This window comes from Pseudorca crassidens, chromosome 8, assembly GCF_039906515.1.
Source record: "Pseudorca crassidens isolate mPseCra1 chromosome 8, mPseCra1.hap1, whole genome shotgun sequence".
Classification (NCBI taxonomy): domain Eukaryota; kingdom Metazoa; phylum Chordata; class Mammalia; order Artiodactyla; family Delphinidae; genus Pseudorca; species Pseudorca crassidens.
Genome location: NC_090303.1, coordinates 85,158,461 through 85,175,352, shown reverse-complemented (window position 1 = coordinate 85,175,352; position 16,892 = coordinate 85,158,461). Strand labels below are relative to the sequence as shown.

Sequence of the window (16,892 nt, the reverse complement as noted above, 5' to 3'; positions counted from 1 at the left end):
TTTCTTATTTAATCTTCTCAAAAACTCTAGAAGGAAGGTACACTGTACAGATGAGAAGCCCAAGCCTCAGAGGTTAAACTTCTTGCTCAAAGTAAACAGCCAATAAGGAATGGACATAGGATACAAATCTGCATGTCTCTGGTAGCAGCCAGTGTCTTCTCACTGCCTTTATTGCATCCTTATGGGGTCTTGGAATGTGCCTTTTGAGAGATGCAGGGTGCTATGAGAACTCTGTATTTTCCAGCTAGGAAACTGAGGTAGGCTTCTTCCAGGCTTTTGAACTGGGTCTCTGCCCCCTTTAGGGGTAGAATCTCAACAGGTGCAAGTTAAGGGTGAGGCTGTCTCAGGCTGAGGAGCAGCCTGAATAAAGGCACAGAGAAGAAGTCCAAGCGTGTTTGGGGAATCTCATAATCCAGTCTGGCTGTGGTCTGAGGGAGGGGTAGGTGCCGGGTTAGGAGATAAGGCTAGAAAGATAGATAGGCGCCAGATTTACTTTCTTAAATACCAAGTTGAAAAGAAAACCTCTTAGGTGTGCTGCCATGAAAAGAATTCCCAGAGTGAAGGTCTTTATTTTATCCTGAAGTCCTCAGCTGTCAATGTGTGGCTGTTTATTGAAGGGGAATGTGTTTTGTTAAGGTTGATGTAGGCCAGGAATTTGACTTCTGATTTCAAGACAAGTTTCTCAGGAAGTCTGAACACTGGGTTTGTACAACTCGACTGTCATTTCCCTGGGCTTGTTTTTGTTAGGGAGGATAAAAAGAATCTGTAAAAGACAGGAATTTATCTATGACAGATGCCTCTAACACAGCAGAGAAATAAGGGCTCTTTGTAATAGAGATAATTGAGTCTCCTCATACCAGTACTCCCAATTTTAACCTGGTTATATAAGTACCTGGATTTTGTCCTTTAATTCATTGTTGAGATTACAACACCAGAACATATGGGCACATGCAATTTTCTCTTCTGAGATAAATTTGCAGGCTTTTGTAAAGTAGGACACCATAATGTGTGAGTAATATTAGTGTTTTTCTAGTGCTCTATACAGAATAATAACTCAGGAATGCCTGTAGCACAGATTGTATCTGTATGTGTATTGGCCAACTTTGAAGGAATAAAAAAACTCCTTTTATAATGTTTATTGTTTTTTCCTGACTTAAAAGTATATTTCTAGAAAATTAGAAAACTGTAAAAAACATATAAAGAAGAAAATTAAAATAACTAATAAACCGTATTAACATTTTGGTCTGTTTTCCCCACCCACATCCGTAGTCTTTGTATATAGTTTTGTATTATGCTGTTTTCAGTTAACATTTTATCATGCACACTTTCCTATGTCATTAAATAGATTTCAAAAGCTTAATTGTAAAGGTTGTGTTGTCATATAATGTCTTTCCTTTGTATATGCCACATATTTAATTATTCTCCTATTGTTGGCCATTAACGTTTTTCTAATTTTTCATTTTTATAAGATAATGCTGCAGTGTAAACCCATAAATGTTTGTATGGTTCTGATTTATTTCCTGAAGATAAATTGCTGCAGATTGTCAAAGGGTGGAACCATTTTAAAATGCTCGGTGCTGATTCCACATTATCTCCAGAAAGGTTCTACTTGTTTGCATTCCCACCAAGCAAATGAGAAGACCCATTTCTCCCCATCCTAGCCAGTGATGAATAATTCTCATTTTTGTAAATGCTTGCCAATTTGATGGAGGAAAAATGGTATCTAATATTTTTATTTTGGATTTCTTTGATAGTGTGATTGAGCTTTGCGTATGTCTGTTTGTTGGTCATACGTATTTCTTCTTTTGAGGACATTATATGTCCTTTCCCATTTTTTTTCTAATGGAATGTTCATCTTTTACTTATTGATTTGTAAAATCTTTATATAATTATGATATCTTTATTCATTGGAAACCAATACAGCCTTGAAAATAAATGAGAAAAATCTTTATTTGATGATTTGGAATAATACCCAAGCTGTATTATTAAGTAAAAAAAAAAATAAATAAATAACAAAATAAACAACAAATCAAAGTGTAGAGCAGTATGAATAGCATTCTCCTAGATATGTAAAAAGGAGAGGAAATAAAATATATACAAAATATATACAAAATATGTAGTTGTTTCATTTCTGGAAGGAGACAAATATTTGAAGGTAGTTCCCTTGGGGGTGGAGGTCTGAGGGCCTGCAGGTCTGGAGTGAAAAGAAGACTTCCTTTCCATATTAGCAATTTTATCTTGTTTGCATTTTTACCTTGTGCACATGATCTTTTTTCTATTAACAAACTAGTTTTAAAACTCCTAATAATGTGTATTAACCTTTTCTCACTTATATATGTCACGAATACTTTTCCTAGTTTGTTATTGACCTTTTAATTTTCTTTGTGTTGTTTTTTGACATATATGAGATTTGCGTTTTTACATGATTAAATCTATTAGCCTTTCATATTGTGTTTTCGTTTAGTGCTTTAAATTCATAAAATCCAAAATAAGATATTCACCTATATTTTCATCTGTTAGCTTGCTTGGTTGCTTTGGGTTTTTTCCTACATCAATCCATCTGTTATATATTTTGGTATATGATATGAAGGGGTTATCTAAATTTGATTTTTTTGGATAGTTGGCAGATTATCCCAGCACCATTTATTTAATAGTTCTCCCTTTACCCACTGATTTTTGATGTTACCTTTAACATACATTAGATTTTTGTATATATTCTAGGATTTGTTTCTGAGTTCTTTGTTATTTTCCATTGTTCTGGTGCATTGTTTTGATCATTTACCTTTTCAGTATATGTTACTATTTGAAAAGGCAGGTTCTCCAAATTACTTTCCTCTCTCTCTCTCTCTCTCTCTCTCTCTCTATACATATATATATATATATATATATATACACATACATATATCTTTTTTTTTCTCTTCTCATCTTTAAAATTCTTTTAAGCTTTTTTTAAGCCCATTGGGGTTTGTATTAAGGCTAAAAATTTGGAAATTTGGAAGGGATTAACATCATTTCACTTTTAGTCACCAAGTCAGGAATATGCAAGGTATGTCACTCTCTCTTCATTCAGGTCTTCTTTAATGTCCCTAAGTAAAATTTTTATAAGACCTATAAAGGACTTACAAGTTTTTATACAGCCTTTAAATTTCTTAATAGGTTTATTTTCTAGGAGAGTATATTTTGTATCTGCAGTTGTTACTGTAAATGAGAGGTTCTTCATGTTATTTTCCAATTGATATATAGGAAAAATATTTTGATTGTCCATATTTTCTTTAATCTAACTTATTTATTTTATAAATAGGTTATTTTTATAATTAACCATAAAACCTAGATTATTTTTATAATCTAACATATTTATTTCCCTTATTCTCATAGGATTCTCTTAAAGTTTCTAGGTGTATTATATCATACGCAAATTAAAACTTAATATGCTCTTTAACAACTAGGCCTCTTATTTCTATGTCTTCTCTCATTATATTGGTTAGAACAGCAAATTCTCAAACCTTTTGGTATCAGTCTCCCTCCACACTTAATTTTTGAGGACCTCAAAGAGTTTTGGTTTTTGTGAATTATATCTATTAATATTTAGGGTATTAAAATTTTAAACCAAGAATTTTAAAAATACTTGCTGTTTACCTTAAGAAACAATACTAAACCCATTACAAGCATAAATAACATATTTTTATGCAAAATATCTATGTTACCAAAACAAAAATATATATGGAGAATGACATTGTTGTACACTTTTTTGTAAGTCTTGTTAATGTCTGATTTAATAGAAGACAGATGGTTCTCATACCTTCTGCATTCAGTCTGTTGCAGTTTGCTCTTTGGGCTAAAGGACATGAAGAAAATCTGGCCTCACACAGATCTGTAATTGAAAAAAGGAAGAATATTTTAATAGCCCTTTCAGATAGTTGTGGATATTTTTCTTTGACATTACATCAGAACTTGATAGCTGGTACCTTCTTAAAGGTTAGTTGTAGTGTGGAATCTGAAACCATATCAATGAACTTTTCATACCCTCTTACATTAAACCCATTGGTCTCTTTTGCACTCTGAATGTATCTTTTACTCATACATAATTTTATAACATCATTCATTGGTCATTTGGAAAATACTGGTTCACTGAGTTATGAAGATCTTCCAAATGTTGACAAATTTCATTACACAATATCAAAAAAGTCACATTTATTAACCACAACACGTGTCTTATCAGAAAAGTCATTAAGATGGTAAAGAAGTCAAGCTCTTGATGGCAAATAGTTTCCAAAATTCTGATTTTTGTTCAAAATTTAATCACTGCAACAAATACCATCGGTTGTTTTCCTTGAAATGAGAAATTCACTTTAGATCATTTTTGAGAAAATAGCTGCCAAATGCACAAGTCTAAATAACCACAGTTTTCCTGTCAGTTTTTCTTCCAAGTAAAAGTGGTGTTCAAGGCAAAAGCAGCACAAATCACACACATACTTTTCCTGGAGACAACAATGGGACGTTGGTATGTAGCAAACTTGCTGTATGTGGATTCCCCCATTTCATGACACAGAATATTTAAAAAGTGTGTACTTAAGGGTAAGATTTAATAAAATTATTATTACTGCTTCATCAGGGACTTTTAAAAATGTGACTGCCATATTTATTAACTGTGAGTGTGTGCATGTTGATGAAAAATACAGTGACTACTAATAAAGCTCTGTACCTCTGCCCTGATTCTTGCTAAGGGGCCAGGAGTTTTATCCACCACTTCTTTTGCACCATCAGTGCAAATATCAACATGGTAAAAAAGACAAATAACATCTTAGTATTATGAAAATAGTTTTCGCCTTTCAGATCCCCTGAAAGGGTCTCGGGGGCTCCTGGGGTCCACAGACTACAGTTTGAGAGCCTATATGTTAGAACTCTTAGAACAATTTAATAATGGTAATACGAGTTCCTTTTCTTGACCTAATTTCAGTGGAACTGCCTAACAAGTAAATAAAAATTCTGAGGTTAAATTTATTTATTTATTCACTTGCAAATTTTAGACAATGATTCTGCAACCTCAGACCCTGATGCTGAAATCACTGCCAAGACCAACGGGAAAGGGAGCCCTGGGGAGCAGTCGCCAAGCCCCGTCCAGTTCATAAACAGTGAGGGAGCCGGGGACTCCAGCCGCTCGACCCTTCAGAGGTGCTCTCATCAGATTCATGTTTTCACTGCATTTTACCTTCATTAATCTAGATACCAATGTCAGCGATTTAACGACCTTAGAAACAGGTTGGCGTAGTGAAGTCCCACATTTTCATCTCAGCCATTCTATTTTCTCTTTATATCAATGCCACCTCCTGGATCTTGTCACAGCATTCTTAGTTAATGTAAGAATATATTGATAGGAGAGCATTAATTTTCACTCCTCAACCCCATTCTTCTCAGTCTTCCTATATGCAAGTTTGCTATTAGGACTTAGCTTTACAACCACTATCTTTTGGCTCAGGGAGTATGATTTCCCCCCCCACTCCTTTTCTGTCTGCTGCAGCTTATAATTACCCTGTCTAGAATCAGAAGAAAAATAGAGTGCCACACATAGTGCTCTGATATTAAATAGGCGCAAAGGAGAGTGAAAGCAGCCTTGGTGTCAACTCTCAAATGCACATGGCAGTTTCATGATGCAGCACTTCCTCACAGATATTCACTGTTGATTATAAGACGGTGCTGATTTTCTGCACATATCCATCCCTTCTACTGGTAAAATAGTTCTACTAGAGAAGCTAGTTCTACTAGAGAAAGAATTGCTATTGTCGACTGCACTATTATTATTTTTATAACTACTTCTGTGCAAGGACTCTAAAATTGCATTCAAAACAAGATAGACCAACAAGGCTTCCACTGAGCACGTAATTTCACATGAAATAGAGTTTCTTCTCCTTTGGTTCAACAAAATATGCACTATAGGGCATATAGTTGTAGTGATCATTGGATTTAAAGGCAGAATTTGACTTGCTGTGATGGGAGAGGAACTATTGCTAGACTAATCTGTGGTTTGGCACATGTGTCTTCATATTTGCCTGGAAGAGTGATTATCTTCTTATCCCAATACAGATATTTCACTACTCGCCACTTTGATCATAACACCTATCCTTTTTTCTCTGATTCATGTTTTTGCCACATTTTGCCTATATTAACCTGGCGACCAATTTCAGTGATTTTATGACCTCAGAAACAGGTCAGAAACAGACCTCCCTCGTTTTAATCCTAGCTTTTCCACTGTCTCATTACACGAATGCTGCCAAATCTAAAAGCCTCTTCAGCCTCAACACTGTAACCTATAAAATGGAAGTGACTACAGACAACTATTGAAAACATTAAGGTTCAAAATCCATACTGGATGAGTCACTGTATCAGTATATGAAATACATGAAAACACTGTTGTTACTTTATGTTAAATATGATATACATAGAAATGCCTTCAGTTTTCCTGCCCTGTCAACCGTATTCTTTCCTCTTTTGCTCTGCTTTCTCACACTCATCAAAATTCCATTGGAGTAACTGTTTGCCTCTTTCTTTCTCTGAATGCTGCCCTTGCTTCTGGAGGCAGCTTGCGCTTACAGTTTCTGCCCCTCTGCGTGCTAATGACCTAACATGCATTCTCTGAAGGCTAGTATGGACAGTGGATCCCCTCCTTTGGGTCCAGGGTGAGAGAACAGGAATCCATCCGTAGGATCTTGCATTCAGAGGCAGAACTGAGACACCACATCCATTTTCCTTTTTCTTTGAAGTGTCTTTTAAAGAGACATTGAGCACCCTCTCGCCATTCTGAAGAAACACATTTGACCTTTAAGCCACCAATCCCTGACTAGTGTCTATTGGCCTACTTTTTCACTTGCAGCGTCATCAGTGGCGTTGGGGAACTGGATCTAGACAAAGGGCTCGTGAAGAAAGTAGAGCCCAGTACCAAAGACAAACCTTATCCTGACTGCCCCTTCCTGCTGCTAGATGTGAGAGATAGAGATTCTTACCAGCAGTGCCACATTGTTGGAGGTAAGAGAGAGAAGGCCTTACAGTGTCTCACTCCTGAGAACACAGCCCGGTACTGAGCCCAGGCAGGCTCAAACCACAGCCTGTGGTCAGCAGTTGGGGAAACCCTGTGTTAGCCAGATGTGTTCTGGGAACCTGTAAGTTGGCTCTACCACATGCTCTGAGAGAAGCTGGTGACTCTCTCAGGGGGCTCAGGGGCCCAGGGCTAAATGTCAGAAACAGTGAAGTGACACTTCTTATTTGTTCATAGTGTCCTGTTTCTTTTCTTTCACAAAAGTATTTAGGTTTATAACTAGTTGATTTTGAAAATATGTTTCTTTTAACTCTTAGACTTTAAACCAGCTGAGAATTGGGGCCAGGTTGTACCGAGAGCTACAAACTTCCTAAGCTTTTTCTTCTCTTTGCAGCTTACAGTTACCCAATTGCAACTCTGTCTAGAACAATGAACCCTTATTCAAATGATATTCTTGAATATGTATCCTTTGTTGCATTTTAAGGAGTTGGATGGTATAAAGACTGAAGACTCAATCTTATCATGAATCATGCTCCTAGTAAGAAAACCCTATGAAGGACCTTTGATATTAATTAGTTTACTTAGCATATTTTAGAATTTTGATCCTTAGCTGTTGCTGAGAATGCTTCCAAGCCATCCTGCAGTAGGACAAAAAACATTAGGTTAAAGGTTATGAGCTGTTGAGAGTCAGTCCTAAGACTGTTTTCCCCAGAAAGTTTTCCCAAGTAAAATGTAAGGAGTGAATTTTTTTCCTTCTATTTTAATTTTTTTTTGCTTCTTGAAATTTTAATTTTTTGCTCATAAAAATCATACAAATAGAAAATAATTTAAATACTGAAAAATATAAAAAAGAAAATTGAAATAACCACACAATTGAACAACAAACTCTTACTACATTTTTTGTGTATTTTATTCCAGACTGTCTTCTTTATCTTTTTAACAAAGTAAAAATTATACTGTATATATAATTTAGTATGTTGCTTTTCCCCACTTCATATTACAGTGTATTTCCCCACACTAACACAAGCTCTTTATAAACTCTATTTTTGATGCAGTATAAGATCTCATCTTTAGATTTACTGTAATTTACTAAATCATTCCTCTTTGAAGGAATGGACTTTCAGGTGCTTCCCATTTTTTTTACTATTATAAATAAGACTGCAGTGGACACGTTGGGCATAAAAGTTTTTCTGTTTCCTCATCTGTAAAATGGAGGTTGTAATACTTACTCTCCAGGATTGTACAGATGAAAGAGCCAAAGAGTGTACAGTGTGTAACTAGTGCCGTCTTGGACATGGTGATACTAGTTCATAGAAGAAAAGGATACCAGCTTGTGTGGTTTCCACGACAGGAAAAAGTCCTGAACCCCCTGAAGAGGGGTCATCCGATGCTCCTTGAACTCAGAGAGGTAAACCTTGACAGCTCTTCTTCCTCAGGGGTTTCTGTATAGTCTAGGAGCATTAGCTCAGTGTGGTCGAACCTTAACTCATCTGCTTCTTAGAAAAATGCCCATGGCAAGATCATCATTCTGTATGACGACGATGAGAGGCTGGCCAGCCAGGCAGCTACCACCATGTGCGAGCGGGGATTTGAGAACCTCTTCATGCTTTCCGGAGGTGAGGGGCTGTGTTCTGCTTAGGACGTAAAAGGCGAATACTTGGGCTCACACTCCTTCAACTCCACCCCTATCGCCTTTTCCCTCCTGGAGCTCAGAACTTAGTATTCTGGAAACAGAGACAACCATGCTGGCAGAAAGGAGTCAGGATACGTGAAACTTCCTTTAGCTCCATCAGCACATGTTTTTAATTCCTGAAATAATGATGTTACTTTATGGCTCTGTAAGAAAGCCTTAATGCTGCAGACTTGAGCTAAACGATTTCTGGTGGAATTCTCAGAATCCCACATAACAACTGACATTTTCTGGTGTAATTTACTTAATGGTGAAGCAGTTAAGAAAGATTTCCTGTCCTTGTGTTGAGGAGGCATGCAGGCTCCTTTCCAGGTTGCCTTGGCCTCACCGTGCTAACACGGCTTTTTCTGATGATCTTCCACACCTAGGTCTAAAAGTCTTAGCTCAGAAATTCCCAGAAGGACTGATTACGGGTTCCCTGCCAGCATCTTGCCAGCAGACCCTTCCACCTGCTTCTGCCCGGAAACGATCCGGCCCGAAAGTGCCGCCCCCAGCAGCCGAGAATAAATGGAGATTTACCCCAGAAGACCTAAAGAAGATAGAATATTACCTGGAAGAGGACCAGGGTCCTGCAGACAGTACTAGTAAGATATTTTGACCTTTAGAAATAATGTTTTCTGTAGAACTTGAGATTTGCAGCTTTGACCATCAACCTCATCATATGAGAAGCTTGATCTCTTATATTCAGATTCTTCAAATATTTGCAGGAGAAGGGGAATGTGCAGGTGCTATGTGAGGAGGGGGGAGGTGAGTGGAGGGGAGATTATGGTAAGAATTAGGCATTGCACACAGACATAGAAAGAGAAGAGAGGGTATCAGTCAAATAAAGTGTGCATCTCAGGCAGAGTTGAGAGGCTAAGCTAAGGCTTTCAGATTCCTTCTCGGAAAGCTTTGCTTCCTTCTGCTGCTTCTGGGTACCTTTAAACTACTTCTGGCCTTTCCTTTGGCACACTGCTTTCTCTTTTTCCTCTAACCATTCCTGTACCCTTCTCTACTGAGAAGGAATGAAGGACAGATGAGGTTGATTGGATAATGGAGAGGAAGGAAAGAAAAGCTATCTGGGTTTCCCTTCATCCCTGCCCCCTTCCCCACCTTCTAATTGATCTCAAGGATGAAGAGTAGGTTTTAGCCTAAAGTAGATGCTGAATAGGACTTCATTAGTTTAAAAGTGGTTTGTAGCATAAGACTTCATTAGTTTAAAAGTGTACTTGGCAGGTTGTCCCTGGAATCATTTTTGCAGCTCTGCTCCCTGCTTTCTTGCTCCCTTCAGGCCGGCTGAGCCAAGGTAATGCTTCTGGAAGAGACTCCAAGGTTCCAGGCTCCCGCAGCGGTCAGAACCTGCCTGCCGGGGCCCCTGCCGGCCACCAGAACCCCCGCTCGCTGGGCAGTGGCCACCTGCAAGGCAAACCCTGGAAGTAAAGACTTTGTCTTAGTCAAATAAATGTTTTCTCTCCTTTCGGAACCCCTGAGCAGTTCACAAGTTGGTCATTTTAAGAAGCTGCTGCAGAGGAAAGACCTCAACGTGTGTCAGGCCCTCTTCCCTCTTCCTGTCTCCAGCTCCTCTCCCACATCCAACCCGGGAAGGATTTTTACAAAACCCAGAGGCATGACAGGCTCTAGTGTCCTCCCTGTTGTTTACAGAATATTTAAGTCTCTGAAACTGAGTAGGAAAAAAGTCTAATTTTTTTAGGCTTTCTTTTCGTTTGTTTGTTTTTAATAAGGTCCAGTTTGTTTTGGTCTATATCCTGCGTTGTTTTGTAAATACTTCAGGCGCATCTGGTGTGTCCTTCCCAGCCAGTTCTTTTTCACTCACTCTTCTTGGTTTCACGAAGGCTCTCTCGGTAGGCTTTGCAGCCTGAGAAGCTGTCCCCGGGGGTGCAGACGATTCGTAGCTTTCAGCCCCCACCAGCTGTGGACCCGCTGGCTGAGGAGCTCTTCGCCCAGCACCCGAGGCAGGATCCGTCTGGAAGCCGGTACCTGTGAGCGTCACTCAGTTAAGATTTAGTAGTAGCTCTCACATGTGCTCAGCGCTTCTCCTCCTCACTAGATGTTTTCCTGGAACCAGCACAGGTGATGATGTGTGCTCAGCTGCCTTCACGGGCAAGTCCTGCCCACTGTTCAGGGCTGGGTTGAGAGCCACTGAAGCCCCCTGGAGCCGTCCCTCATTTGCGGTTGGTTTATTAGTTGTAAACTCCCATTACCCAGCTCAGGCCCATCCATCTTAGATGGGTAGAAATTATGGCCACTTGAAAACGTTGGCTTTGGTTGGGCCACTGCCCGCACACAAGGTGAGGACAACTCCACAGTCCTTTGTCAGAGCTGACAACCCTTTAAACCCTTGCTTAAAAATACAGTATTAGTCTAATTGAGTAATTAGTGCAATTCCCTGCTTACTTCTCATTCTCATGACTGAGCTGTGATTAGGAGGTTTTGAATATAGATTCTTGTTTGGGCCAGAATTTTGAATCAGCGTTAATTGAATTGCTAGATGACTGACATTCATTCCATTTAATTGGGGGAACAAAAGACCTCAGGTAAGGATGAGGAACTATGAAATCATCAGGCAAAGGAAAAAGAGCCTTGTTAATTTTTATGGTCTGTGATCTGTAGCTGTGATAAGGGACTAAGGAATAAATTGTGCTCTTTGTCATGGCAACCAGCTTCTGAAAAGCCAGCTGAAAATTGCCTATCCTTAGGTGGTTATTGCTGCTGGGTAAGATTTGTCTTAACAGGACTATTTTTCTCACCACCAAAAAAAAAATGTATCACAGTATTTCCAGCATGGGGGGCTGTGTTTGTAGGAGAAATAAAGGTAATAAATATCTTATAGAGACATATGGAAAAATAACTTTCACATTCAGCCCAGTTCTGTTTTAGTGTGTTTATTCTTCTCTACTTGATTTCCAAAGTGCAACATTTTCCGATGCTTTAGAAATCAAACAAACCAGGGACATTGTTCAGATGTCAAGCTGTGCCCAATTTTCCACAAGATTCAAGAATCTTGTATAAAATTCAGCCAACGTACACATAGCTTTAAAGAGGAGCCTGTCATGTTTCCCCATAAATTTATTGCCTGAGAACTAAGTTCAGCCTTTTGCTAATGCCAAAATGCTCTGGCTTTTTATTTTCTTTACAGCATAGATTTTTAAAAATGCAAATTTTTCCACACTCAACTTTCCCCTAGCATGGACAAGATTTTCAGCCATTTTGGACACATATGCATTTTTAAGAAAAAAATTTTTTTTTCTCTGTGACAAAGTTCTGGTTATGCCATTTTCAAGTCGACTAGTCAGGAGTTTAGATTTCCCCACTCGATTCTATTTTGAAAGTAAATGGTAGTCCCCCTTTGTTCCTATTCTGCATTCTCATCACCACACAACACTAGAGTGTTAGAAACTACTATGTATATGTGCAAAGTCAGTATAGCTGAACCTATTAGAATTGCAGTGCATTTAGTTGAGAGATCTGGCAGGTTGACTATATTTATGTGTGTTTCTCCATACCGCTTTGCCTATTGGTAAGGATTTTAAATAACTACTCCTCAAAGACCTGTTCTGGTTCTGCACTTTGTGTGTTAAATGTCACTTGCAGTTTTTACACGCTCAAGGTATTGCTTTGAATGTTCTACTTTACTAGTTTCTTCGTTAGATTAACTGACATGTATTATCTAAGCGATCTGTGATACTCTGTGCAATTGTGAAAGTTGAAGATTAAAGTACATAGTTCTTAATTTGTTGTTTGCTGTTAATATGCTGAGATCTGCCAACTTCTCTCTTCCTCTCTGTTGAGATGATTTGTGGGGAGTCACATGAGACTGGGGTGATCTGAAAGAGTACTTCTTTTTGCTCTATCTCCCAGTAATGCATATTTTCTTTGTGTAAATGAACCAGGAAATCATTCCAATTAGGGCAGTGGACTTTAGCTCTCTAGTCAGAAGGGTTTCTCCTCATGCCCAGCAGGGACTGATTGCCACCTTAAACTCATTAGAGCGGGGCTTTCTTGTCAGTGTTGGGGGTTGATGAGCTTCCCTTGCCTGGGAACTTATGACCCCCTAGATGGAAAATGCTTTATCAATGTACAACTGCTGCTCCATCTGAGCAATGGTGATGGCCAAAGTCTAAATAATAAGTTCAGTACTTTATCTACTGTATTTAAGAAAGAAAAGAGGGAAGGAAAGAGAGAAGCAAGGAAACAAGAAGTGTGGAGGGAGGAAGGGGAAGGCAACATTACTCATTTGAGTACAAAAAGAACATCTCGGGCTGTTACAATGTCAGGTTTAATCTATTGAAAGGCATAGAATGGGGACCTCCCTGGCAGTCCAGTGGTTAAGACTTTGCCTTCCAATGCAGGAGGTGTGGGTTCGATCCCTGGTTGGGGAGCTAAGAATCCCACATGCCTCATAGCCAAAAAAACAAACGAAAACCCCCCATAAAACAGAAGCAATATTGTAACAAATTCAATAAAAGACTTTAAAAATGATCCACATCAAAAAAAAACTTTATAAAAAAAGTAAAAAGAAAGACATAGAGTGAATCAAATTACCTAAACGTAATTTTATTTTTTACCTTTAGCAGAAAACCAGAACTAGCACAATCATATTGGACTTGGGGTGTAAATCAGAATTAAAAGAGAACAAATAGTGTTCATTAGTTGCTGAGGGATTTTTCCTGTGATACTACTGAGATTATACAAAAATTCATAAGACTTTAGGCTACTCACCAAGAACACAGAACAAAACAAAACCTTCTTTTCTCTAATTCCCTTGTGGAATATAAGTGAAATCAGAGTCCTAGGCTAGGAAGAAATATGTAGCCAATTTTTCTTGTGTTGGTTTTGGTTTCTGTCATGTTATAAATTGGTTGTAGATTCTGTCTTTTATGTTATCTGACTTTTTTAGGGGGGATAATTAATTTCTGTCCACCTGGATTTAAATCCATGACTCCCTTCCTGCTCTACTCTGAAGATAATCATTAAGAACCTTTCTTTCCCCAGTTCCAAAATATTCCCAGTGTCTCTAATGTGCGTTTATTTTTTCACAATTCTTTCAGTTTCAACTCCCATAATACTTTCCTTTTTCTTTTTCAAGAAACATCAGAAATATGGATATTATATCAGTTTATGTGAGCATGCTGATATGCTTATCTACTGTTCAATTAATTTTTTGATTAAAATATATTTTTCCCATAAAAAACAATAAATAGGACACATTATGCTTCCAAAGTGTTCAGAAGACATTTGGGTAGTAATACGTTCCTAAAGTTGCAGTAATTACTGAAATTGCTATTGCCACGTCCTTTATTGGCACACAGGTCAGTTATAGCATAAAATATGTAATGGTGGCAATTTGTCAGCAGTGAATTCTGACAGGACAGGATTCAGTGCATGATTTTATGTGTTTACAAAACTATATTGCCCCCCTCCTCCCCCATCTCCTTACGGTCTCACTCTCTGATGCTTATCCTCTTTGTTCCAAATGCAGACGCAGATTCTCTTCACCTGCATAACATCCTGAGGCACCTGGTGAAATGTGTGGCAAACAGAGGTCACTTATTAAATACTATTGACTGATGGACTACATTTTAAAAAAATTATTTAAAATTATTTTTGACTATAACCTCCCAGAGGGTGAAAATCACCAACTACATGACATTGGCCCTTAATAAGGGTGTGTGAATAAATGAACTGAACCTGTCAAGACTGAAGTCTGGGATGTAAAGCCCATTGTGGTGGCCACTCAGCGCTGGTCTGCCATTCTGGAGACCTGGAAAGTTTGTTATCCCTTGTCCTCTTGTACATCCTACTTCTGTATGTGAGACATTCATCACTCTGAGATTTTTAGATTACCCTCTGCAGGAGGTACCCAAGAAGCTGTTAGGGCCGTTATTATTAGCCTGGCTGTCTGCAGTCTGCCTGTTTCCATGGTCCCCTCAAGCTCAAAGTAGCCTTCAGAATTCAACTGCACCATCCCCATCTGAGAGTGGGTTTTATTTTCTCTTTTGTTTCAAATCTTGAAGATTTCCAGGTAATAATGTTAGCAAACATTTATGGAGAGCTTACTATGTGTTAGGCAGTATTCCTAGATTCTTCATTTTATGTTTTGACTCATTTGACTATCAGAACATCCCTACGAGGTAGGCACTCCCATTTTCAGGTGAGGAGACTGAGGGTCAAATGGAAATTAAGCAACTCGCCCTGTGTCACTGAGTTGGAAGGTTGAGAAACCATTCTGCTCTGTGCTTGTCCACTCTGGGTGGGTACAGCCACTCTCTCCCTGGCTACGCCTCCAATTCACTAACAAAAATGTAACTTTCTGGGCTTCCCTGGTGGCGCAGTGGTTGCGAGTCCGCCTGCCGATGCAGGGGACACGGGTTCGTGCCCCAGTCCGGGAAGATCCCACATGCTGCGGAGTGGCTGGGCTCGTGAGCCATGGCTGCTGAGCCTGCGCATCCGGAGCCTGTGCTCCGCAATGGTAGAGGCCACAACAGTGAGAGGCCCGTGTACCGCAAAAAAAAAAAAAAAAAGTAACTTTCCCTTGGCTGTTGGCTTCCCTTCCTTCCTTGTCACCTGAGATTCCACTGAAAGCTTTCCTCCTCTGCCTGCATAAAAGGTGAGGAATTCAGGGACTGAAACATCTGCTCCTGGGACCATTCCACTGTCTGTGTCTGGTGACCTATCTAGAAGACAGGTGCTCCAGGGTTTGTGAGATTTGTTTCTTAATGAGGTATCACTTAAGGAATGGGAGTTACAAACTTTTCATTAGATTGTAGGGAAAAAGGCTGTTTTCCTGATGGTTGAACTATCCAATAAAACCATATTGATATGATTTGTGTCTGAATTTCTCTTTCCTTTGTGGTGATGTTTCTGATTTAGGCTGAAACATAAATTGTGTGAATTGGCTCATGGCCGCAGGCCTGGGCTTCATGGGAGGAAGCAGCAGCAAACCTCTGTGCCTCAGTCCATGTTAGCAGAGCTCTCATTCCACCGCACTCCTCTAAAAATGTAGCCGAACATACCATGGTAGTTAAGCAGAAGACTTATAATTTTCTTTTAGTTGGGCAGTAAACATTTGGCAGTCTTCACCTCTGGGGTCGTTGGATGATGCTCACAGTTTGAGTTGCCAGATTAATGTGGATCCTGAAAGCTTTGGGGAGAATTCATTACCCTTTGACAGTTTTTCAGATTTGACGGGTGCTCTGTGCTTCTTTCTCAGAGCTCTTCCTGAAGGAAGATCTGAATGTTTTGGTTGGTCATATCAGTTTCCTGTAAGGAGCATCTGGGTCGTAGTGTGTTCACAGAATGATGTTTCTGTCCTTAGAGCCCTTAGAGCAAGAATTCGTCTGCATCTTCAAATCCACCTAGTCCCACTTGCCCTTGCAAAACAATTGCTGAGATGATGAATAGCCCTGTACTGGATGAGGGACCAGTGAGGTCATATCTGGATTGTATTCAATGACATTTCAATTTTAACTTCAGGCCAAAGCCAGAAAGCTAGACATGCATATCTTAGTGTTAATTCAAAAGACCACCCAAAGGATTCTTATGGACCACGAATGGCCCACGGGCCACATTGAGAACCATAGATAATGCTCTAAGAACAAAGTAAAATGAGTTCATTTAAAAATAAAGATTTTTGAAAAGTCCTAGAGAATAGGCATTAGCATAATCAATTCCCCAGATTGCTGCGGGAACTGAAAGTGAGCAGCAAGCGCTCTTGGGAGTTGTCATCTGAGCTACCACAGAGTGCTTAGGGAATGGCCCCCAACCAGGAGACATTAGTACCCTGCCCTTGGTTGAAACACTTGCTTCCAGCTCTATCTGGAGTATAAACTTTTCCAAAAATAAGACCTTGTTCTGGGCAACAGCAGAAGAAATGAGTTTAGACAAATGATGAAAAAGAATCTGAGCACAAATTAAGATGGCCATTTAGATGTTTGATTTTGATAATAAGTTGATCTTAGATAACTTTACCCACAGGTAATCTGGTGTGTTTGAAATAGTTTTTTTTAACCCCCCTGATTATACAAACTCATTGCAAGAAATTCAGAAAAGTATAAAGAGGAAAACCACCACCGCTGCCTGGGGTAACCACAATTATTATTATTGGGGAATATCTACTTCCAGGCATAGTGGGTGTGCGTTTTTCAAACAAAAATGAGATTCATACTCAATATA

The 16,892-nt window shown here is 39.0% G+C and overlaps 1 protein-coding gene across 4 annotated transcripts in view; it reads left to right on the top strand.

Moving 5' to 3' along the window:
* CEP41 (centrosomal protein 41) overlaps positions 1-15,543 on the top strand; it is a 46,956-nt gene extending 31,413 nt beyond the window's left edge. For 2 of the 4 annotated variants that reach the window (XM_067747014.1, XM_067747013.1), the window contains 7 exons: positions 5,028-5,172; positions 6,869-7,020; positions 7,425-7,492; positions 8,532-8,646; positions 9,089-9,304; positions 9,991-10,135; positions 14,200-15,543. In XM_067747014.1, the coding sequence (XP_067603115.1) occupies positions 5,028-5,172; positions 6,869-7,020; positions 7,425-7,492; positions 8,532-8,646; positions 9,089-9,304; positions 9,991-10,135; positions 14,200-14,224 (866 nt within the window). In that variant the 3' untranslated portion in view covers positions 14,225-15,543. Of the gene's footprint in view, positions 1-5,027; positions 5,173-6,868; positions 7,021-7,424; positions 7,493-8,531; positions 8,647-9,088; positions 9,305-9,990; positions 12,451-14,199 lie in introns of those variants that run through there. The other 2 variants (XM_067747016.1, XM_067747015.1) reach the window with 2 other exon arrangements.
* The last annotated feature ends 1,349 nt before the right edge of the window (positions 15,544-16,892 follow it).